The sequence below is a fragment of the Peromyscus leucopus genome, chromosome 6, assembly GCF_004664715.2.
Source record: "Peromyscus leucopus breed LL Stock chromosome 6, UCI_PerLeu_2.1, whole genome shotgun sequence".
NCBI lineage: Eukaryota > Metazoa > Chordata > Mammalia > Rodentia > Cricetidae > Peromyscus > Peromyscus leucopus.
Genome location: NC_051068.1, coordinates 99,585,347 through 99,610,445, shown reverse-complemented (window position 1 = coordinate 99,610,445; position 25,099 = coordinate 99,585,347). Strand labels below are relative to the sequence as shown.

Genomic DNA, 25,099 nt, shown 5'->3' with positions numbered 1-25,099 from the left:
TCCTGATGACAGCTGACGGGTAAGGGTGTGTAGCTGAAGAGCTTCTCTCTGGGTCCTGCCGAGCCCCAGCAGTCCGACAGCCCACTTGAAACATGGCTCGTGGCTTACCAGCATCTTCACATGCTGCTTGTCATAGCGGTGGCTGGCAGTGTCTTCTTCCGCCTTCCTGTTCTCTCAATTCTCCTCTCTGTTAGTACCGCCTATACTTCCTGTCTGGCCACTGGCCAATCAGTGTTTTATTTATTGACCAATCAGAGCAATTTGACACACAGACCATCCCACAGCACTTCCTCTTTTCTTTCTTTCTTTCTTTCTTTCTTTCTTTCTTTCTTTCTTTCTTTCTTTCTTTCTTTCTTTCTTTCTTTCTTTTTTAAAGAGGAAGGTTTTAACTTTTACACATCTCCAAAGCCAGCTTGGTATATTTAGGAATTTGGGCATAGCTTCTCTTACTACTTCCTGCTGGAGGGGGCCACTGTATCTTATGGGGACACAAAGAAAATTTTAGGATTATGGAGTAGTCCATGAGGGTGTATCATCTGAGCCAGCTGCCTTGAAATGGTTATGGATGTTGGATCATCTGGGCCTTGGTGTCATCAGAGACCTTTCAGGAGGTCTTGGCTGGTCAAACCTGATGTATGTTAATCTGGAATAAATCCATAGCCTCTAGCTTTCTGTGGAAACAAAAGCAGAGCCTCCTTTCCAAAGCAACATATCCTTGCATCCAAATTTTGAAGTCAAGGTACCTTTAAAATATACATATTAGTTTAACTCAACATCTTTTGTAATCAAATGTTTTTCTTCAGTTACAAATATCAAAGAGAACATATTCCAGATTCTCTGTGTGATAGCCATCTTTACGTGGCTTATTTTTTATATTACCTTGAGCCTATTGCTTTAAACTGCAGCATTCTAAGACTGAAACAGTTCTGTGGCTGCTGGCTCTGCCCACTTTAGCTTCCCAACATGGTGGTGGTACATTTTCCACCAGCTCTGGGAGCCACCAACTCTCAGAAATAGTGGGTCTATGCTTCTATCAAAGCAGTGTGTAGCCCAGAAACCTTTTTTTTTTTTTTTTTTTTTTTTTGTACTAGCAAAGGCTAAATCCACCACGCAGCTTAATGTGCCACTTGCAGAGGCCTCATTCCCGCCATACTGCAGATCGAGCGCACACGCCAGGAACCTGCCATAGTAGATAGTAGCTCAAACACACAGGCTGCCGCTAGCTTGAAAGAGACAACTAGGAACTGTTTTTAGCTCCGTTTTAGAATCTTTTTACTCAGGTTTTAGGTGGAAACTCTTGCCAGCACATTGGGCACCATTTGTAGCTGGAGAGCTTCTCTCTGGGTCCCGCCGAGCCCCAGCGGTCCAACAGCCCAGGCATCTTCACATGTCATGGAGGCGGCTGGCAGTGTCTCACTCCACCTTCCTGTTCTCTCAATTCTCCTCTCTGTTAGTACCACCTATACTTCCTGCCTGGCCACTGGCCAATCAGTGTTTTATTTATTGACCAATCAGAGCAATTTGACATACAGACCATCCCACAGCAAGAGTGTTGAAAGGTGACATGATGGTCAAGATCATTGGTGGTGCTGTGACGGCTCGGGAAGGGTATGAATAAAGGGAGCGATTGGCTCCGGGTGGGGTGTTGACTAAGTGGGGTCAGTTAAGCATGCAGTTTCCCACCCCCACCCCCACACACAGGAAAAACCAGATATTATCCACTATTTATAAAACATAAAACATAAAGCTTATATTTAATTTATATGCTTTCCCATATTATGATGAATAACTCATCCTCTGACTTAATTATATCTCATTAATCTTGTGCATAGTATACTCCTTATTTAACTTTTAAAGTAGTTTCAGATCTTGACCATGACATCTTAGATTCTACAGCAAAAAGAGAAGTACATAAGCATTGAATTATAGCTTTGTTTTCCATATATTGTTCAAATGCAGTTGTTTAAAAAAACTATGTTTCAGTAACTAAATATCTTAAGAATATTTTATTTTAAAAGAAAATTACACATTGTATCTAATTACATCCCTCATGAGTAGGAAGATTTGTTTGTTATTCATTCAACAAACATTTACTGATACCCTGTGAAGGTTGGGCAAACATCAAATTCAAATACATGCTCCATATTGCATTGTACATTAAGGGCATTCTGAGTATTACTCAGGGAGGCATCTGTGAGCAAAATGATCATTGTGTGATGCTGTTTATCCTGCCATATACATTTTCTCATATAACAGCATTTAATCCCAAACAAAACAGCCTGGCTATTCATTCTAGCAAGTACAAAGAAAGTATGCTCACACTACCAGCATCTAAGAATGGACAACAGGCTGCCACGCAGTTATGTACTCTCAAGTGGAGACACATCTTCGTGTAGAAAGAGTTGACATGAAAAGCAACTACCCTAGAACATTTTCATATGAAGTAGACTTCCTGGTTTGTCTACTACAACAGACATAGTCACATTATCAAATCATTTTATTTACATTTAGACACTTATTGAAAATGTTTCAGAAAAGTGTAACAGGATATGCTATAGTATGGCGGTCTCTAAGGCTAAAAAATGAACCTCAAGTTGAGTTGTATGATATAACAAAAATGGAACTTTTTCCCCAGAGACTAGGTCTCACTGTATAACTCTGGCTGTCCTGGAACTCACTATATAGGCCAGGTTGGCCTCAAACTAAATGTGGATTTTTTTTTTTAAATACTCTTATGTGGACCCTAGCTCCAGGATGCAGATTTATTTTTATTCTGTGTTGAGACTCAAGCAGCAGTGTTTGTGTGAGTGTGTGCACATGCACCCGTGTGTGTGTGTTTGTGTATGTGTGTGTGTGCATTTAAAGGCCAGAAGTCCATACATCTAGTGTCTTCCTCCATCACTGTCTGTCTTAGGTTTTCAGGCAGGATCTCATTAAACCTGGAGCTCATTGCTTTAGCTAGTCTGACTGGCCAGTGAGCTCCAGGGATCTCCCTGTTTTCCTAGCTCTGGTGTGACAACTGTGTGCACTTGTACCTGGTTTTTACACGGGGTCCAGGGGTCTGAACTTAGATCCTCATGTTGATGCAGCAGGCATTTTACCATCTGAGCCACATTTTCAGCTCGGAGTATCAGTCGTTTAAAAATACTTTTAGTGCCTCTAATGTGCCGCTAGCGTTGAATTCTACGATATGTAGATTATAATTTAACCGAGCTAAATTTATAACTCAAATTTGAAATACTGAAATAATAATAAAGTGGTATATTATAAAGGTCCTTCAAATCTGTTCCTTTCACAAATGTTCATCTGCTCTTTAGTCTTTGTGAGGTCTCCCTCCTGCAGCATTTAGTTTGCTTCCATTGAGTCAAAACCTGTGGTCTTACGTCCGCATCCCCAGGCACACGCAGGCAAGTTGGATTTATTAACGTGGCCTTCAGTTGTGCTGTCACGTGCACTCCGCAAGATTCTCTAGACTTTTACTCTCTGCCTTGTCTGTAAACAAAGATTCCACTCAAAAGAAAACCTGTTTTGTCACTTGGTGAATTTTAAGTATATGTTAACACAATTTCATAGCATCAAATCTTTAATATATATATGTGAGAGGCACCTACTCTGCTTTAGGCTCTATGGCAACATTCTACCGCTGAAACGGCCCCCACTCTTCTGTGGGAGGTAGATAAATAGATGAGCCATACACAGTTCTGTGTGTAATATACATAACCGAGTTAAATAAATAACGTTACTGTCGGAACATCAGGAAGTATTTCTCTGTGGAAATCACATCTGATAGTCCAAGCCAAGTGCTTGATAAAGAAAGGACTGTGTAGAAACTCTCCATAGCATAAGAGGCAGGACCCATGTGACAGTGAATCAAACCATCCAGCATGGGGTTAGCAGGGACCTGGGTGGGAGACCTTCATGCCTGTCCCTGTTTGCTGCCTCACAATAGGTCTTCTGAGACATTTTATTTCATTTTGTTCTGAAAACAAACAAAGCAAGTCCACTAAAAAACAGTCAGTGAGAGGCTTGTGCATTACCATGTTGTGACTGAATCAGTCTCGTCGCTCTTAGCACAAATCTAGTATATCCACTCGGAGCTACTGGCAATCTGTGGGAGGCCTCTTCTGCTTTGGCAAAGAGCCTGTGACAGCCATTGTACTCCTTGAAACAAGTTTTTATTACCTGTAAAGCAAAGCTCAGAAGTCTAGACAGCCGACTCCTTGTCCTTTAGTGTTTCAGCTGAGGGTTTACCTATTATGTCAAGAGTTTAATCTTCTAGTGTTCTCACAATGGCCAACTGGTACACTCAAAGCACTTTAAATGTAGGAATTAGAGGTATAAATTTGAGGCTTGATGGGCTTGAGGCAATATTTAAAGCTGTGGGGTTTCCTTTTTATACATGTCTTTCATTTTTAAACTGATACCATGTTACATATTTATGGTGGACAATGTGATGACTTGAGATGCATATACACTGTGAAAATAGCTAGATGAACAAATTAGCCCACCACCCCTTTATACACTTATCATTTGTGTGGGGGCGTGATGAGAATATCTAAATTCTAGAAAAATTCGAGTATACTGGGACTATGTAGCTCAGTTAATATGAGGCTTTCCTAGCATGCACAGGGCCCTGGCATGCACACAACCCCCAATACCTCTCAAACAAGCTATGCTGGGGCACACCTGGCATCCAGGCACTTGAGAGGTGAGGCTAGAAGGGCTGGAAGTACAAGGATGTCCTTGCATATAGCAAATGTGTGAGTTTGAGTTTGAGGCCGGCTTGGGGCACATGCCACTGTCTCAGAAAAATAATAGAGAAGAGAACATTTCAAGTGTACAGGGCACTGCAGTATTGGTGCCATGCCTTTCTTGAACTTCTTCCCCATTTGACTGACATCTTGTATTCTTTGAGAACCAGCCCACCCCTCCCTGCTTGCCTGGAGCCAGTCACTAGTAACCATGATTCTACTGTCTGTTTCTATGATTTGGACTTTCAAACAACTTCCCCGATTAGTGAATTCATATGATATTTGTCTCTCTGTGCCTGACTTTTGTTCATTTTGAAAATCACTGTGGTGTGTTTGGGGTATAATTGTCATGTTGCTCCATGCCGCACACATGACAAACATTTTGGAGGCCCTTCACTCCTAAAAACGAAGGTAATTTTTAATTACAACCATCAGTTATTCCAACTGATGCATATTGAGTCCTATCCTATTCCAAGGACTGTTCTCAGAGTTACTGTATTAATATTCATTACAATTTTATGAAACCCTGGTCTGTAGTTTTTCAACAAGGAAACTGAGGCATAGCTAGGCTGAAAGACTTGCTGAGGCCTTGCAGCTGAGTCTAGAACTGGAAGCCATGCAGCCAGATGAGAGCCTGGTCTCTCAACTTTTTATTCTGTATCAGGAATGAAATCACTGGATTTGGCCACTCTGGGGAGCACCGTAGAAGGCCAATAAGCAATAAACCATAACTGTAGACTGTGAATACTATAAAGATGACTAATTCTCTACTGCTGGCCCTCTAACCCCTGACAACACATGTCACATATAATGTATGTGGCCTACATTGTTTACAGCATCTTTCTGAGGGCTTTGCTTTTAACACATTGCATGTTTATTACTTCATTGTAAAGTTTTTCTGGAAACATCACTTAGTTCATTTTAGAGACATCTTGAAGACATTAGTTTGCTTTTTCAATATGACTAATTACTAACGCCGTTACTAAAGACTTCATTTTTCACATGGGAACTAGCAGTAATGAATCTTCTCTTGTCCAACGTTCCTGGAGTCATTGGGCATTTATCTTCAGAATGGACAAAGGAGTTATCACAAAAGAGAGTAGGTTTCCAAAATGCTCATGTGGATAAGATTGGGATGCTTGGGGTCTGATAGCTTGCTGCTGCTGTAGAGTGTGGCACCTCTGTGACTCTGTTCATGTTTTGTTTGATTTTATTTTTAACTTTGTAACTAATGATTTTGTCTTTCCAGACTATCACAGAAAAACACAAGCTGAATGTTCCTGAGACGATGACGGAGGTCCTTGATGTTTCTGATGAAGAGGGTAAGTCTTCCCTGTGGTCTGTTGTGACAGCTGCCAGGTTTCTACATTAGGGAACTAAAGTGTCCTTAGAGATAAAGGTGGTAGTTCTGATGACAGCCTCCTCACATTGAAAACCCAGTCACCAACCATAGTCTACTGTATTTATTCTTGCCAGTGAAGGAGTAGGCAAGTCTGGTCTACCTACTTTTTCCCATTATTATCTTTAATCTCTGATAACTAGTAAGACTAGGGAATGAGAAAGAAACTTGAAATTATCCATGTCCTAAAAGAGCTGTCAGATATAATAGTCATTACTAACACTTATACTAATTATACCAAAACATTTCATATTCAAATGCCGTGAAAGACTTTAAAATGTTCTTCATTAGCGGTATATTAAGAATTCTCTGCTGTCTGGTTAGTAGAAATGTACAGAATATTTATCAAACCCACTAGAAAAGATCCTTAGAAAAGGCATCAAAGAACCTCAGCACAAAATAGTACAGTCCCAACGTGAGTAAGTCATTCTTTATGCCAGGAAAGATCTGTACTTTCATGATGGCTTTACAGTTGATAAAAATTATCTAGATCAGTGGTCCTCAACCTTCCTAATTCTGTGACCCTTTAATATAGTGCCTCATGTTGTGGTGACCCTCAACCATAAAATTATTTCACTGCTATTTCATAGCTATGATTTTGGTACTCTTATGAATCATAATGTAAATATGTGATATGCAGGATATCTGATACATGATTTCCCAAGGAGTTGCAACCCAAGGGTTAGGAACTGCTGATCTAGACAGTGCATTTCAAAGTCATGATAAAGACTGCTTCTCTTAAATGTGTGCTAGGAACTTCTGGGGGCAGAGGTGAGACGCCATGCTTAAAACAGAGAGGTTCTTTTTTTTTTTTTTTTTTTAGCTCCCCAGTGACTTTTCTTTGTTCCAAAAATTTTAATTTCCCTGTATTGTTTCTTCCAAATTAAAAAAGTCTACTACCCTAAGATCACAGAATTACCACATAGAGTTTGCAAGCTTCAATAGCAAAACCAGCATATGAGATTTAAAAGCCTATTGCCATGTACGTGTACATGGAAAATTCATGTATGCCTTTGTAAAATCATTGCCACAAAGGCGGTGCTGGGCTTGATAGCAATAGACTCCATAGAAAATGTTAAATATGTTTTTAGGTTCCTTGGCACGAAATCTCAAGGCCAAGCTTTACATTCTTAAGTCTTATTTGGAACCGGTTTGTTTTGTTATTGGCAATCGGCGCTGAGCTGTGTCAGTTTGCATAAGAATTATGACGAGAGTGGACAAACGTTGGATCAATGTATTATGATGAGTAATTTTAAAAGTACTGCCAAAGGCTGTCATTCTGAGTGTTTATTATAAGTCTGAGCTGTGTTCTAGTATCTACCAGCTGAGTTTGAGCATCTGTATACGCACCCCATGTTTCGGTGGGATTTTCTTGCTCATTTTCATTCATATGTCGTTCAGCTCTTAAACAGTTTGGTGACCACTTTATTGATGGGGAAACGCTTAGTGATTCAGGTACCATTCAAGGGACGCAGAGTGATGGCTTTTCTTTGCTTTTAAGTTTTCTTAACCACATAGAAGCAACTTGTTAATTCTTAAGTCTTTGTGCTTGATACTAATGTTTCTTTTGAAACAGCTTGTATAATGTGGGTAGAATTGTGCATGTGTGCTTTTGATGTGTGCATTGGATTAACTTGTAAGTTTAAAGCTGTGATTTGCTTATTCTGGTAATAATTGAACAACTATTATGAAGACCAGCTAAACAAAATTACCTTTGGGGGCACATTATAAGACTGTTTCCCCAGAGGAGTATCTATTTTTTTTAGGGTAGAGACTTTTTTGGTTTTTTTTTTGTTGTTGTTGTTTTGTTTTTTTGTTTTTCGAGATAGGGTTTCTCTGTGTAGTTTTGGTGCCTGTCCTGGATCTTGCTCTGTAGATCAGGCTGGCCTCGAACTCACAGAGATCCACCTGGCTCTACCTCCCAAGTGCTGGGATTAAAGGCATGCACCACCACCACCCGGCTAGGATAGAGATTTTAAGGAAAAGTAATTCTTTGGTAACTTAATAATAAGGTTAGCATTGCATATTAGTTACTATCTATACTTTCAACTAAGATGACTTGAGGTGAATGCTCACGTTACTCTTCTTAGATGAGGCAAAAAATATATTAAATTACACGCCAGGTATGGTAGCATGTACCTGTGGTCATGGTTGCTCAGGAGGCACAGGCTGGATGATAACTTGAAGGCAGACATTAAAGTCAGCCTGGGCTGGGTATGGTGGTACACACCTTTAGTCCCAGTAATCAGGTGGCAGAGGCATGTAGTTCTCTGTGAGTTTGAGGCCAGCCTGGTCTATGTAGTGAGTTCCAGGACAGCCAGGGCTGTGCTATGTAGAGAGGATCTGTTTTTTTTTTTTTTTTTGTTGTTGTTGTTTGTTTTGTTTTGTTTTAAAGTCAGCTTTAGGAATGCAGTGGGACCCTCTTTTAAAAACAAATATGTAATTAGGAGTCATACTGTGATTGTTATTTAAAAGATAGTCAAGAGTAGAGGTAAGTCATTATGATAAAGAAGGATCTGTAAATATCATTCGGGGAGGGGAGGGCTAGTGGTGAGGAGATTGTCCAGTGTTTAAGTGCACTTGCTCTCTTAACAAAGGACCCAAGTATACCTAGCACTCATGTCAGACTGCTCAACCACGTGTAACTCCAGCTCCAGTGCATCTTATGCCTTCTTCTGATCTCCTTGCGCAACTATATATTCTTCTCACACACATACACACACACACACACACACACACACACACATGCACACACGCACAATAAATAAATAAATAAATAAATAAATAAATAAATAAATAAATAAATATTTTTAAAAGCCACTCAGTGTAAACTTGGCATTTAGGGGGAAAATGAATGGCATAAAATATTCTATGTGATATGCAGTTTCCAGAGATGATGTGGTATCACTTCATAGCAAGTTTATTACATGAAAACCCAGTGTATAAATTAGACACATTTGATTTCAAAACAGATCACTATTTTAAAAATAATTGGTAAAATGACTTAATACTTAATGCAATTAAAGTATTTACTGTGGAATTTCTAGAAACTTCATTTGTAAGACTCTCATATCTGCCCAATATATAAAATGAGATGTAGATATATAATTTTTAAAATTAAAACTGTTAAACAGTGACATTTGTTAGTGATAAAAACTCTTGATTTGAGAGGAATATTGATTAGTGAGCAAGAACATCTGTGATAAGAGAAATGTTTTATTTTTAGAAATAACCAAAAATGTAACAGCATTTTACTGCCAGCAGGGAGGGAATTCAAGTATCATAAATTTTATATAAATGATATATTTGAGTTGTGCAAAGTCACTTTTTATGCAAAGAGTCAGTATAACATTGGTTGACCTGCACTTCTAACTCTTTAACCTTTTGTGCTGTTAAATGTTTTCATGCACCTGCTGTCATCTCCATGGACACAGTGCAGCCACGTGTTTAGAAGGTGTTAGCTAATGCCCATTCTCTATAGCATCTACTGGTGGTAACAATATACAGACACCGAAGGGTATTTAAGATGAGTTTAGATGCCTGCTCCAGCTAACTTGGTATGTGGTAAAGCAGTGGGCATTATCCTCCTGTGAATCCAAACCACAGCTGATGAATATGATATTATGATGAGGAGAGCTCTATAGTTCCCATCATGGGGGAACCCAAGGCGAACACAGGGCCTGCATATCCGAAGAGTAATTCATGAAGAGCTACAGGAGAGGGCACAATGCCATCAGTTTTCATGCCTGCTTGATGACATCTAGAGCTGGGGCCACCCACATAATCTGATGCATTTGTCAAGAAGTGAGAGCTGAATCCGAGGGTGGCCCAGACTTTAAGGAGTAGAGAAAGATGAGTGTAGGGGTCTCGATGTAGGAAAAGTGCAGCAGAGTGCCAATGAGTGGGCAAATAATTCAGTCACTCCCTCTGTTGCACAGCTATGGGGTTAGTAGTTGTGCAGCATCTGAATTCTTATCTGATTCTAGAGAATTAGAATATCATAAAGATTTCAACTGATGATTCGAGAAATCTGCTGTTATAAATATTAATCTGGGAGTGGTCCACAGGAAGAGGATGCTGTATTGGGAACCGGAAGAAGTCAAGTGTCTGGGGGTAGAGGAAGAATTTACTGAGTATGATGGCAAGTGCAAATGGCTTACCCTTGAGATCCATCCAGCATTAGTGAGCAGCTCCTGTATACTTCTCCACAACTGCCCTGGATCCACATGATCCAGCAGACAGGAGAACTTGAGAATGGCAGAGGGTTGAGAGGAAAAACGGGGAAACCAGTTACATCTCTTACGTGCTCCCCTTCATGAACACTTAGCCCCCTTCCCATTTCAGCTTGCCCCATAGTTCAGTAGCAAGGGCAAGGACAGGGGTTCAATGACAGTCCAGAGAGTCTCTTTATCTGAGCATCACAGAGGTTATCAAGACAGGTGACCCACACCATTTAACCTTAATTTATCTCCATTTTTTTTTTTTTTTTTTTTTTTATATCTATGTTCCTGGCATGGCTGATGTACCAGTCACCCTCTGTGGAGTCTTGTAGCTTCCAGATAACCAAAACCAATCTTACTTTAAAAAAACAAAACAAAACAAAACAAAAACAACAACAACAAAAAAAACAAAAACAAACAAACAAACAAAAAAAACACTGCAGTATGAGCCTGGTGGTGGTGGCACATGCCTTTAATCCCAGCACTGGGGAGCCAGAGGCAGGTGAATCTCTGTGAGTTCAAGGCCTGCCTGATCTACAAAGTGAGTTCCAGGACAGCCAGGGCTGTTACAAAAAAAACCCTGTCTCAGGATGGGGTAGGGTGGGGGAGGGAGGAACAAAAAACAAAACCAAACAAAAAACTCCAACAACAACATAAAACAAAACTACGGTATGCTGATGCCTTACAATTAGTGGGAAGGAACTGCCCCAAAAGTGTCTGGAAAATCTGGAGAATACAACAAAAAAAGTGAACTCATTAACCCGAGAGTCATTATTTTATTAAATGAATAATCTATAATTTAGGAAGACATTGTTCCAAGCACATGAAACAACAAGGAAACTCTCATTGAGTTTGTTATCTGTTGCAGGAAAATAGTTGGGTTTGACCTTTCTATACCAGGTATATTAATAAAAGAAAGTACGTCAGTATACAATTATTCTGTAACAGCTAAGTTATGTGAAATAGACCTTCTGGAGATGGAGCAATGGCTCAGAAATTAAGAGCCCTTAACCATTTACAGAGGACCTGGGTTTGATTCCCAGTACCCACATGGTGGCTCACAAACATCCATAAACCCAGTTTCAATGGATCCAGCAGCTACACATGTACATATACACGCATGAAGACAAAACATTCATACCCATTAAATAAACAAACAAACAAATAAACACATAAATATTAAAAAAGACCTTCAACTCTCCCATCTGCCTGACTAAAAGTATGGAGACAGCTGTACTACTGGCTCATAGAGAGTTTGTAGAGAAGTTTGTTGACAGGGGATTAAGTAGATAAGATGTGTTCTGTTTTCTCACATGCTAAACGTGAGGGTCTTACAGAAAACTCAGGTGCATAATTCTTAGAGGAGATTGAAATATGGATGTGGAGTTTGACAAGGATCTGAGATGGTTCCAGTTGTATGGATCCATTATATGTAGTTTATGAGATCCTTGAATTTTTAATAATGTGTGGTAAATGGGACATAGCAGAGGGCATGTAGGAATAGCATTTCAGACAAGGGAGCCTGTGAAGAAAGACTCAAAGCAATAGGAAAAAGTCCTAAAGAGATTTCTGTTGGAGATATCATAGAAGATTGTTTTTCAAAGAAGTCACCTCTTGGTCACTGTTTAAGTACTAAAATCAATTAACAATAGCAAGGGTCTGTTTAATTAGTTTATTAGAAAAGGAAGAGGAGACCAAGCATGACGTAGAAAAGGGCTAACCTTGGCTAAAGGTTAGTGCTTTACTGTGGTGAGGGAGGGTCCTTCATGGGGTTGGTGGCAGAGGAGGGTGATTATAGATAAGTGTCTAGACCAGGTTTTCAAGAAGATGGGAAGCATAAGGCTCTAGAAATGGAGGTAGATAAACATTAAATTTCTCTACTTCTGGTACATACTTCTCCACCACTCAGTGCTGATAGGTAATACTGAACGATAGTATTTTTATGTCTAAATTTAACTTGGAGAGAAATTGTGAACAGCATCAAGAAGATTTGGCCCTCCTATTAACAGTATCAGATGGGATTGTAGACAGTGTCACTATCACTAGGGACTTGAATTCTTTTGGTCATAATCATGATATCATGATCTATTCCCAAGGTTTATCACAGGTATCTCCAAAACTCTGAAACCTTGATTTTAATAAACTGAGCATAGGAGCTACTGGAGGCAGACACCATCCTCACAAAAACATCAGAAGACAGAACTGGGGAGAATATTGAGGACAGCCACTGTCTCAGGAACTTAATATGATCAGAGGCTTTCAAATGGCGCCTTGGCTCATTACCAGAGTTTTTTAAAGGATGTATTTTATTTTAAATATAATATGCAGATGGCTTGCTCTCTATTGTAACACAATTCCATAATTCTAGGAGAGGAAGGTTAGGAATGTGTTCATTCCCAGGTTCTGCGAGATCCAGCTGTGTACCCTAGTGCCTTGCTCTGTTAGACTGGAATTCTCCAGCTAGACTCTGCCTTCCCCTCTTTATGAACCTTCTTCCCTCAATCAAGATGTGACAAGAAAGAGGTTGAATATGAAAACCTAAACTGTGGCCCCTGTTTTATTAAGAAGTATAGAGAAATTTGAAGGCACAAGTAATAGAAACTTATTTTGAGTTAACTTTGTTCCCTGTGACCACCTTGGCTGCTGGGCGATTGGGATCAGAACTGGAAACAGGAGAAACAGGTTGGCATCTGAGAACTAACTGACTCAGGGTGCCCTAGTTTGGGTGGTAGTAGGGACTTAAGCCAAATTCAGTTGTGTTAGATCCTCGGGGTGAGGTAAGGGAAGAGGGGTAAGAGGAAGCATACAAGCCAACTTTTGAGTTTTAGGTGATGTTGGACTTCTCGCTCAAGGGATATAGAAGATACAGCTTTTGTTACATGATAGATCTTGCATTTAACATCACCTTTTCACACATGAAAACAGGTCACAGACTGTCCTCCCCATGTTAATAAAATTCCCTCAGAGCATGCCTAGATTTTAGTAGTCCTGTTCTTAGAATTTATTTCTACGTTAGTGCTCTTTTGCTAGTGTGTATATTCAGTCTTATAAAATATTATTATCATATTTACAACCATCAATATGGTTTAGCAGATAAGTTGTTTGCTACTAAGCCTGACAAACTGAGTTAATCCCAGGTCCCACACAGTGGAAGGAGAGACCATATTTCTCTGACCTCCTTCATATGTGTCTATATACACAAAAACAGGGGCGTGCACACACACTCACACACATGCACACAGATACACACAGACACACAAACATGACACACCAACACACACATACACATTAAAGAAATAAGTCTCTCATTTATCATAGAACAATAGACATTTTTTTAGCATATTGCCAGTGGCATGAAGAAACTGTTAATACTAGATCATGCACAGAATTATTGAAGATACTTCAAGAATTCTAGTAGTCTCCACACAGGGCTAATCTTTAAGCTAACCTATTCATCGTGCTGACACATATAAGGAATAAAGCCTGTTGAAAGGTATTCAAAGGATTACAACTCAGAGAATTATTTTTTCTCGGTGCCCTTTAGGGAAGTGGATCAAATTCTCCCTCCATTCGCTTTAGCCCTTTGTAGACATTTGCATGGACTGTGTCTCTCTGCTTGGCAGTGTTTCGCTGTCGCCCAAGCTGTCGTGTGCACGCACTTCATAACTGTGGGCATACTTTGTGGCTGGTACTAAATTTAACAAGTAACTTCCCTCACTGTCCTCTGATGAAGGTGATGACACCATGACCGGGGACGGAGGAGAATACCTTAGGCCAGAAGATCTCAAAGAACTCGGCGATGACTCCCTGCCCAGCAGTCAGTTCCTGGATGGCATGAACTACCTTCGGTACAGCCTGGAGGGAGGGAGATCTGACAGGTATTCACCACACGTACATCGAATGTCAGACAGAAGTGCGCATGACACATTTTTAAGCACCCCCCCCCCCGCCCTCCCGCTTTTCTCTGGTTTTTAGAGATAAGGTCTTACTTACTGGGTAGCCCAGAATGGCATGGAACTTTATTGGTGATGGCTACCCACTACAGAACTTTCTTAGATGAGCCTCAAACTCCTGACCCTCCTGTCCTAGCTTCCTGAGTACTGGGCATGCATAGTAGGCATGAACCACTATGCCTGGCTGACCACTTCCTTTTTTTTTTTTATGGTGATAAAAAATGTAGACATGGTTATTGAGCCCTTAATGGGCAGTTCACTGTGTTTGTCAGGTAGCAGGTAAACTCATATTTAAGTAGGAACCATTTTGAAGGACAGGAAAATAGTACGGAGATACCAAATCATACAGCACAATCATTCAACTGCTATGAAGCAGAGCAAAGATAAGCAGGAGTCCCTGACTTTCAAAGTGATGTATTTAATCAGGCAAATTCTAAGGCAGATGTGCTCAGCGTCTCCACATACTTCTAATTCTAACTTAACTATTGATGCTGTAATTTTTGTGTGAACGAAATTATGTAGAATAATAGAAAACAAGCGCAAAGGGAAACTGCCCAAGAGTTTATGTTTTCATTAAAAAAAAAAAAAGAAGACATGATCTCTGAGGTGATCTGAGCCCATAAGGACCTGACTTTATAGGCAAATCTGAGGGCCTTCCTAACATTCTGAACTGTGAGATTTAATGTTGTGTTGGCTATTTTTAACACCTAGTGCTTGTTACTCTCAACAGCAAGATGATTAAGATTATTCTGGATACTTCTTCAGAAGTATGGCTGCTAGCCTGGGTCACACATATGCCTGTCTGTGTTACTGTCATGTCTACCCATCAACAGTCACATGCTCATAGTACACAGCCAACTCCGTTGTCAGCTACATTATGAATTTCCCATGTATTTACAGCTTAAGGAAAAACTGTCAATTCTACATTGATAATCTATAATGACAACGCATTTGGGGTTTTTTCCCTTTAGCACCAGACTCCACACCTCATTTTCCCCCCTCTTGCCATTTTTTCTCACATTTTTTTTCCTTTCTTTTTTACTGTGGTAAGTTCATTCTTGAGCTGGGCATTCTGATAAGTCCTGGAGGTACCAACCTGATTAAAGTATGTCCACTAAATTCATAGCCTCAGAGAGACCCTGGAAGGCCAGGGCAGAAGAGCTCAGAGTGCCTCTGCACACTGAAGCTCAAACTTCCTGGCAGACAGACATGGGTAGAATACCGAGCAAGCAGCGATTTTGGGAAAGGCAAGGGATAGTGATGCCTTAACTGTGGGGACAGCAAAGGCTTATGTTAGTGGTGGCACACTGGTGCAGTGGACTGGGGCGGGACTGTGGAGGGAGGGAGCCTCACCTGTATTTTGTAAGAATCCCCCTTCAGAGACACTGAGGAGCATGCTAGTGGAGAGTGGCCACTGGGCTAGACCACCAGCTGCACCGTGCTATTTACTGGGTGGCTATGACATGAGGAAACGCTAACACAGGGCCAGTTGTGGAAAGACGTCAGCAGTGACACTTTTGAAACATGGGTGGTGAGATTTGATGGCGAGTTTTATGGGGCAGTTGAAAAGGAAGGAGGGCGACTTCTTGGTATTGGTGACTTAGAGAGAGGCGGTCCCTTAGGGCCAGGGTAAGGAAGGAGGAGCCCTTGGGAGGTGTGGGGAAGAGGTGACTGAACCTGTGTTCCACATATGAAATTCTTGTCCACTGACAGGGTTAGATTATAATCTGAGATTCTTAAAAGACTACGTTTCAGCATAAGAAATTCTCTACAACTTTGTATGAATTCTCAGTATTCTACACTTGCTTACACTCGACCAAAGAACAATTCATTTTCATCAGTTACTAATTATTTTTTTAAATGCCTGATTCAGTCATATTTCCTTTTTCCAAACTAAGATTGAAGAATTACAGTGTCCTTTCTACAGAGTAAGTGGATGGATGGTTTGAAACTTACCGCACGTGGAGAGGGAGGCCGCAAACAGACACTGCACGCTCTGCTCTTCCTAGGTTCCCACCTGCATCTCACGACCACCACATGTACACACAAGCCCCAAACGAAGTGTGGGCAGCATCTCATTTCCATGTTTTATTAATTACTGTTTCAGTTTTGCTTGAGCAATTCGGCACGCCACTTTCTGGGTAACCATTCTCCTTTTCCATTATTTTTTTATTTGGCATGCTTTCAATAGTACCATTCCCAGGTAGGTATGACATGGCATGAAACCATGGCCTTCCTGTGCACATCCGCATTTCCCTGCTCACTGCTCACTGCTCACTGTGTGCTCGTGCAAGCACGCATATGTGTGTGTGTGTGTGTGTGTGTGTGTGTGTGTGTGTGTGTGTGTTGGCAAGAGCTGCTTACGTTCTAGAATTATGGATTCCCCACCCCCCTTTTTGCTAAATTCAGTAACTGCCAGCGGTAGAAGAGATGGTCTGTTACTGGAATGACCCGGCCTTCTGAACCAGGCCTGACTCTGACTCCTACAGTGCCACCTTGTGGCTGACAACACACAGGGATGGCTTTCCTCCAAACAGCTTAGTTTCCTCTAAGCAGCCTGTCCATATATACTCGGAGAAGATGAAGAAAGCATTCTGGTGCCCCAAAATAAGCACAGACACAGAAGGATGAAAACACATACTACGATTTAATGCACATTGAGCAAAAACATAGTCAAATCACAGTCAGTTGGATTTTAACACATTTATTATTATTATTGCTAACAACTTAAAAATACTGTCCAAATTCAAATAGAAAACTCCAAGTAACAGAAAAACCACAGAAGCTTCTTCAACACACTAAGCATTTTGTATATTTACTTGTTCAATAGGGATTCAAACTCCAAAAGTTGAGTGTCTAATAAATTTATAGCTTACTAAGCTTGTGACTATAGATACAAGGAAGGACTCGATTCATACTTCCCCCTTTCACACAACTGACTTACCCATGAAATGAATTGTGAATTGGGCCTTTTCTTATGTCTATAGCTGCTGATCCCCCAACTGAACCAATAAAATATCATTATAATAATACAATGCATATATTATTCTCGGTGTTTGAACTGAAGGAGTCCCCACTCCCAAAGTAATTTCTTTTTAAATGGTAACCCTGTTGTAAAATATTATAACTTTTCTGTAATGTTTCCCACCAAATGTGGGCAGTTTATGATCCAGTGATTCAAATTATTCCAAAAGTTTATTGTTCTTATTATTTTATCAGAGAAAATTACATCTCTGCTGTTAGAATATCCCAGGCATATTTACTTCATTTAAGCAGATTTTTTTTTTTTATGATAACACCAGGGAAGAAAGGAACAGCCAGGAAGCATAAAGCCTGATTCACTACCCAGTCAGCATTTTAGAAGGCAAGCACCAGGGAAAGCGTCATAGATCCTCGAAGAAAGGACCCCTCAGATAGTGGCCTTGCCCCTCCCCTCCCCTCCTCACTGTCTACACATCCTCATATCTGTGCTTCTCTTTTGTAATCACCTTCTGTGGCTAAAGTTTCTTTATTCCTTGTTAGGTTTTTAGGCAAGAAAAAAATTAATAAAACCACCAGACCTCTTCTAGATCAAACCAGTTGAGACAGACCCAGGAATCAGGAACATGGCAATCACAAACTCACCTTCATTACTGATGCTAACTGAGGAATGGATGTTACACTTAGGGCAGACAGACCTGACAATCAGTCATGGTCGCTAAGAACCAGTACATTCTGTCAAAGTTTAGGTACAATACAATCCTGATAGCTTTGTTGCAGGTTTTATATGGAATGCCTTTAGTTACTACTGTTTATTCCCATCAGTATAAATTTTCATTTTAAATCGGTGTTTCTTCTCTACTGAGGGTGTATCAAAAGATCAATTTTACCTAGCAAATGGGCTGGCCTTTTGAATCAAGTGTTCTTACTTGATTCACGTCTTTTGTGGTATTAATTTACATACAACTACCATTGTTATTAGGCAAAGTTATAGTCTAAATATTTAGAGTATAAAACCATGGCTAGAGATTACGTAACTAATAAATCTGGGCCCTGTAGAAGGCACTTGATAGGAAAAGAAGATGACTGAGCCCACAGACTCTATTATTTCCTGAGGTTGGCCCTCTGCATTTGGCCAAAGTCAAAACAACATAAAAAGTAGAATTTAAGCATACTGATGTGCTGCTGGGTACCAAACACACTCAAGTGTATCGCTGCTATCTTTCTGGTTTAAGAAAGGAAGGGCAACACATCCTTCTACCAGTGGAAATACACTTTTGCTAAATTAAAAGATTATTATCCTGATGATTGAATTTCTATCTCAGCCTAAATTCAAGATCTCAGAAAGACCAATTCCACAGCTACAAAGTCAGCTGTAATCTCAGTCGCTGCCTCTTCCTAGAGCTCAAACCTCAGCTGATTAATTGCCAAGGTATCCAGGCTGCCTGTGCCCTGTGTGGAAACTCTCACTCTATCCCAGAGGCCTATAGAACTGAAGACAGCTGAATTCAAATGATATTTTTATTTCATCTCATTATAAACGTATAGATTTATGTAGGAAAGAGTTCATACGGTCAAATATCAATTTCTTTTTGCCATATCACTTGCTCTCTAAAATGTGAGGTTCTAAAAACCTACTACTGACAAAACACAGAAAAATGTTATTATAAATAATCCTTCATGTGTTAATGTCTCCAAATAGTCGCTTATCATGGACACTTCACATGTATCAGAGCACATGGCTTACACAATTTGATGCATTTGCAACATTAAATTTTCTGTTTCTACTAATCTGCATGTTAATTTTCCATTTAATTACTTTCATGTTAGTTTTCCATTCAGTCCATAATTCTACAGTGCTTCATGGACCAATATCTACTAGGTAGAAAGTAAATGAAAGTTCGCTTCTACAATTTTATGAAAGCTTGCTTATCCTTTGTTTTACCCATTTGTGGTTTTTGGCTAAGAGTTTGAATGCAAACTGTTAATTCCTGGGCTATGTATAAAATCTATATATGATACACCATTTAAATTATCAGTCTACAAGCTAAGCACGGCAGCTCAGACCTATAACCTCAGCACTTGGGAGACTCAGACAGGGCAATTAAAAAGCCAGTCTGGGCTGCATAGTGAGCTCCAGAATAGCCCGAGTGACATAGTAAGACCCTGTCTCAGGAAAACAAAAAGGATAACACCAATATAATGTCATTTGATGGTACAGATTGATTAGAATGAATAAGTTATGCAAAGGACAATTTTTTTGTCCATTGCATTTGCATCTGTAATTCTGAATAACAAAATTCAGATTTATCAAAAATCTAAAGCATTGGATAGCAAGGCCGTAATTCCATTTTGAAGTGCAACATCACTTTTGGGCAGTGTCCTTTGGCGATTTGTCCTTGTGTTGGTGTGTGTCTGTTTGGGCTGGTGCTGAGTTCCTCCTGCTCTTGCCTCTCATCCCCATGGCAACCAGCACTCTTTAGGGCTTCCTGCACTACACACAGGGCATGCAAAGGGGACACTTTTCTCCTCTGAAATAACAGCATTGTTGGACTCTCCAGAGACAAACAAGAGGAACTCTGCTTCCACAGGAAGCACACGTCTGACCAGAGTTCATTTCACTCTGTACCTTCCAGGGGAGGACGCTGACATTCAGCCATTCACCATGTGGAGCGTAAGAGAAAGAGGCAGGGAAAGAGAATGGAAAATAAAGGGGGGGGGGACCCGAAACCTGACTTTTCGTTTTGCTTTTGCTCTCTGAGCTCTGTCTACCTTCCACCAAATATTTTCCCAAGGCTGCAGGGAGGCTATTTAACACAGATTTAAGAATTATTGCCTGTATAAATTTCTCCTACTGGCAAATAAGTGGCAGTCGCTGGTTTCAAACATTTCTGGAAAGAGAACGAATCAGATTAGGAGTATCAAATTTAACTTGCGGATTCCCTGGTGCCCTGCCTTTCAATGTTAAGCCCAGTCTGAGGATGTGTTTTAGCTGTTGGGCAGAGAGGTAGGGCCACTCTGAGACCTGTGTCCCCTGGAAGTTGCACTGTTAGCTAATAGCACGCTTTCTTCACTCTCCCGCTCGGCTTATTTCATCTTCCCAACCCTCCACCGCTGCTGTTGGTTTATGATCATGACCTCCTGCCAACCTACCAGCCTCCGATCCTTCAGTTCCGACAGGTCCCACACTCTGAGCCACGCCTCGTACCTGAGGGACAGTGCCATGATTGACGACACGGTTGTGATTCCCAGCCACCAGGTACTTGACTTTCTGCTTTTATGTCCGTTTTCTGGACAACTTTTTCAAAGGTCCTAATACCACAAATATCCCGAGGGAACCGGTTGGGGGTGGGGGAGTCTAGAGGGAGAGCGAGAAAGAGAGAATGTCTGAAAACAAAATTCATTCTTAGCAACAACAACAAAAAAAATTAGGGTAAGAGATTTGAGGGTGTCCTACAATGTGGCAAATATTTACCAGATTTTTTTTCCACTGAGCATTTTTCCCCCTGAAATAATATACTGCTTCTTTCTTTAGCCGCCCTGAATTCCTCTATGGAAATTTTATGTAAAAATTTGTGTTGTGTAAATACTATATCCATTATGAGAAAAAAAATGAAGCAGGACATGTTTATATGATGAATGGTGCCTTGTAAAATACATTTTGTTTGCAGTATCTAAAGTCGCTAAGAGAAAAGGCTTAAAGTTTATTTAGGAATCTTTTCACTTTAGGTATAGCTTCCTTGCTCTTGATGGATTGGATATAGAGAAATAGACAAACAGCCGCTCTCCTCAAAGTACTCTGCTATCGTACTATAAGTCAGAAGGGAATGCACTAGAAGAGATGATCTTATGTCCTTGAATCAAAATTGTCTGGCACAGCACCTCTTGTTTTGCGCTCTTTCGGAGTCTATTCTATTAGACTTGAGTTTTGAAGCCGTGTTTTGCATTAAATCTGACGTGCTTTGTATGTAGGTGTCGGCCCTAGCCAAGGAGGCAGAAAGGAATTCTTATCGTCTGAGCTGGGGCACTGAGAACTTAGACAACGTGGCTCTTTCTTCCAGTCCTATTCATTCAGGGTGAGTGAATCAATATTATGTATCCAGATCAAGAGGTAAAAAGAGAGGAGAAAAGTCACAGCTTTGTCCAGTGGCTTCAGGGGATGGTTAGCTTACCCAGGAGGTGACCTTTGTTTCAACTTGTGAATAACACTGCTTTTCCGTGGTTCCAGCTGCACCAATGAGACAGCAAAATGGGGCTGAATTCAGCATGGACAGCTAATGTTTTCAAATACTGTGTAGCAGCCGTTTGCTAACTGACTGGAATAGAATGGCCTCCTCGCTGACTGTGTGCAGTCCTTGGAGCCGTCTTTTAAAAAGAGGCTGGGCCAGCTGCTTGTTCGAAAGTTTCAGTCCCCTAAAATTGAATGACTGGCCTTTGAAATAAATACCTTCCATCCTATATTGATGCAGCTAAAATAATGGTCCCAGCCACACACATACACAGATGGATCTATACATTTTGTTAGGGATCTAAAGCAAAAGAGTTCACATCCCAGTAGTGATTTTTCTCGGCTGTCCTTCAATGCCCTTCAGACAGTACATACAACACGGTCTGCTTGGGTCACGCTCCGAAAAGCACTCCCCAGCATTCTTCAAGTTTTAGAGATTCCTTGGGGTGTAAGAATTCAATTAAATATAGTGCACATTTCTTAAAGAATTTTAAATATATTACTTTCTGAATTATTTTTACCCTCATGTTTTAGTAATATTATAATTACACATAAATCCTCATATTTTTTTATTTAAGTGAAATTTCTACCCATGTTTTATGTAACAAAATGGAATACTTTGGCTTAAATGTTTATTCCAAACTCCTTATGTATAATCCCTATAACTGTTTTGAGCATAGGCCCTTTCTTGTTCTTAGTATTTTAAAATAAACCTCCTTCCAGGAAAGTACTCTGTGACACTGTAAACATTTTGGAATTTTTAGTCTAATAGTCTACTAAATTCTATAGAATATAAAATTAGACAGGTATTGGAAATAAGCATTCTATTTTCCTTGTTAAGTAACTGACTAGTTCTTGGTCCAGCAATACTTGCTCAGAGGAATTAAAAAGGATTAAACTCAATTCAAGTTTAATTAAGTATTTTAAATGTAAAATGAAAAAATTAAAATCTCTATATAAATTGGTCAAAAAAAAAACACAAACAAACAATAGCATTACCTTCTACTACTGAGGTCCCCACATGAAGAATAAGGGAAAAAAGAGGTCTGGACCTCAATGATTGATGACAAAAGAGAATCCGGACTCCATATCACAAAATAAAGACACTATTTTAGGTAAAATGTAACTAACTACCAAAAGCTGAATTTTTTTTTTAAAAAAAAGTAAATGTTACAGTAATAGTTTGGTTTTCAAATTAATTATTAGACTTAAAAAAAGGAATTCTTAAGCTTTTTACTGAAGGCCAGAAAAGTATGTTAGTACATCAATATCCAATCTGTTTCAGCAAACTAAGTAACATGTATGAGTTATAATGACTAGATAACGGTTTCATCGTGGTTGATTACTGATATTGAAGCCTCAGCATCCAACAGCTAAATATTAATTAGTTAAGATATGTACCTTTTTAAAAAAGATATGCACCTATAAATATTGGTCTATAGCAAACCAACTTTTCTGCCATTTTCAAACATTTGTTATACTGATCTCAGCTACTCAACACTGGCTGTATATTGAAATCTCTGTGGGGTTTTAAAGGCATTGATGTCCAAGCCACATCTCAGACCGACTATGACTGCATTTTTGTTCTCAGTCTTCTTGCATTGGTGTTTATGTGAGTCAAGGTTTGGGGAAACTTTGCTCAGTAGAGCCTCTATTATCAGAGAGAGTAGTTAGTACACACCTGGTCCTCTGGAATGTTCCTTATTTCTTCCACCCACTTGTATCTTCATTTTCCACACATATGCCAAACTCTACAAAGCACTAGATTCCCTGTCAGCTGTCAAGAAAAGCAGATGAAGAAAACCTAGTACCACCCCTTCCAGGGACACTTCTAGGGAATGTTCTATGGAGTCAAAAGGCCATGTGGCCTAGAGAAATCTGATGGGTAACACTGTGCCTTGGCATCAGACTGCTCTGAACCCAGACCTTGATATTGACTCTCTCTATGTGGCAATTGGCACATTATGGAAAAAAATCTCTGAGTTTCTGTTTATTTCTCTATATAATGAGTGTTATAAATTTATTCCATTGGGGAGTTTTAAAGAGCAAATGCTTTTAATATCATCAGACTTTACTTAGAAACAATAAGTATTCAACAGAATATAGTTTTTACCATTTCTACATTCTCCCTAGACACATTCCACATTTCTCACAAACTCCAAATCAGTTAAACAAAACGTTCCCCAAGTCTTCCAGATGACAGTATAAGTGGATTCAGTCCACAATGCCAATATGGCCTTGTTTCTACCAGACAGCATCATCTATTGGTGTCTCCACTGTAGTGGTCACACAAACATGGGGCTACAGACGACTCTAGAGAGAGGTAAAATTACCCTTGAAAAGTTAGGATCCCAAGAGCTGTGATGTTTGAAAGTGACATTCATATTAATGTATATAAGTAATGTTCATCATATCTTATGACACTGATTTCTTATTAATCCACTCATCATATATCAGGTTCCTAAGTAGTAGCTATTAGGTATTTTTCAGGGGCCTGAATTTGAATACACTTAAAATGTAAGGAAAAAGTGACTTTTAGGTAAGGGGATAGTAAAGAGTTGGTGATTGTATCTACCTTAGACTGCATGAGGACAATGCTGTCATTAAATTCATAGTTGTCTTAACTTCAACATGCACCTTCTACCACTAATCAGTACTGGTTGTTCCCTTTCCCTCTACTTCATTTTTAAAAGATGTCCTTCCTTGGCTGAGAATGACTAAGTCAGTGATTAAACTCTGCTTCCTGCATAGGTAAATTCAGTATCTGGACAAATGAGAGGCTCGACTTATTATTATTTGAGTTGCCTGACTGACTCATAGCGAATCTAAGAAACAGTTATTCTTAGAGGCTCCCAATTAAGACCATAACAGTAAAGTTTGTGCAACAATGTGAACTTCATGATTCTTTATAATTACCTGTGTGGATAATGAATTGGCTGATGTAAGTCAGTTTCTGCCAATAGTTAGTTTTGTAACTCACTTTATACATTGTCACTCTGAAAGTCTTTGTAACGTTTTAATGACAGCCAAATGCTATTAATGAAATACCAACTCATGAGATGTTAGAATATGCCACAGTAAAATAAGGAGCTAAGAATGTGATATTTTAAAACAAGCTGAAGACAATTTTATTGTGAACCTTGTACTACACACACACACACACACACACACACACACACACACACACACACACACAAGCCATGAAAGATGTGTTCAAAACTGTTTGCTCAAATAGCAGAATGTTTGAGGCAGAAGGCAGCTAAGTATCTTTTGCATGGGACAACATATCTTAAACACTTATGGAAGCACTTCCAGTGTTTAATTTAGCTGTTCATGATTCTTGAAATACCATGGGTGTTTCTTTAGATCCACAAAGGCTAATTCTTTTAGATGAAGATGATTGTTTTATAAAGTAGCAAATCAAATGATCTGGAAGACTGGATTTCTGGTTCATTGAATAAAACATACTTACTTATGTCAGGAAACATTGGAACCTTAGGAAACCCTGAGGGGATGGTGTTAAGGAACACAGACACCATGGGTAAAAGTAGTGAAGAGTAGGGCTATAA

General features: G+C 39.8%; 1 protein-coding gene across 50 annotated transcripts in view; it reads left to right on the top strand.

The window, feature by feature from the left end:
- The window catches only part of Ank2 (ankyrin 2), a 596,100-nt gene that overhangs the window by 520,441 nt on the left and 50,560 nt on the right, over positions 1–25,099 (top strand). For 16 of the 50 annotated variants that reach the window (XM_037207067.1, XM_037207070.1, XM_037207065.1 and 13 more), the window contains 6 exons: positions 6,001–6,073; positions 7,552–7,605; positions 14,104–14,248; positions 16,515–16,526; positions 20,459–20,561; positions 21,275–21,378. In XM_037207067.1, coding sequence (XP_037062962.1) covers positions 6,001–6,073; positions 7,552–7,605; positions 14,104–14,248; positions 16,515–16,526; positions 20,459–20,561; positions 21,275–21,378 — 491 coding nt within the window. The remainder of the gene's footprint in view (positions 1–6,000; positions 6,074–7,551; positions 7,606–14,103; positions 14,249–16,514; positions 16,527–20,458; positions 20,562–21,274; positions 21,379–25,099) is intronic. The other 34 variants (XM_028856382.2, XM_028856365.2, XM_028856353.2 and 31 more) reach the window with 6 other exon arrangements.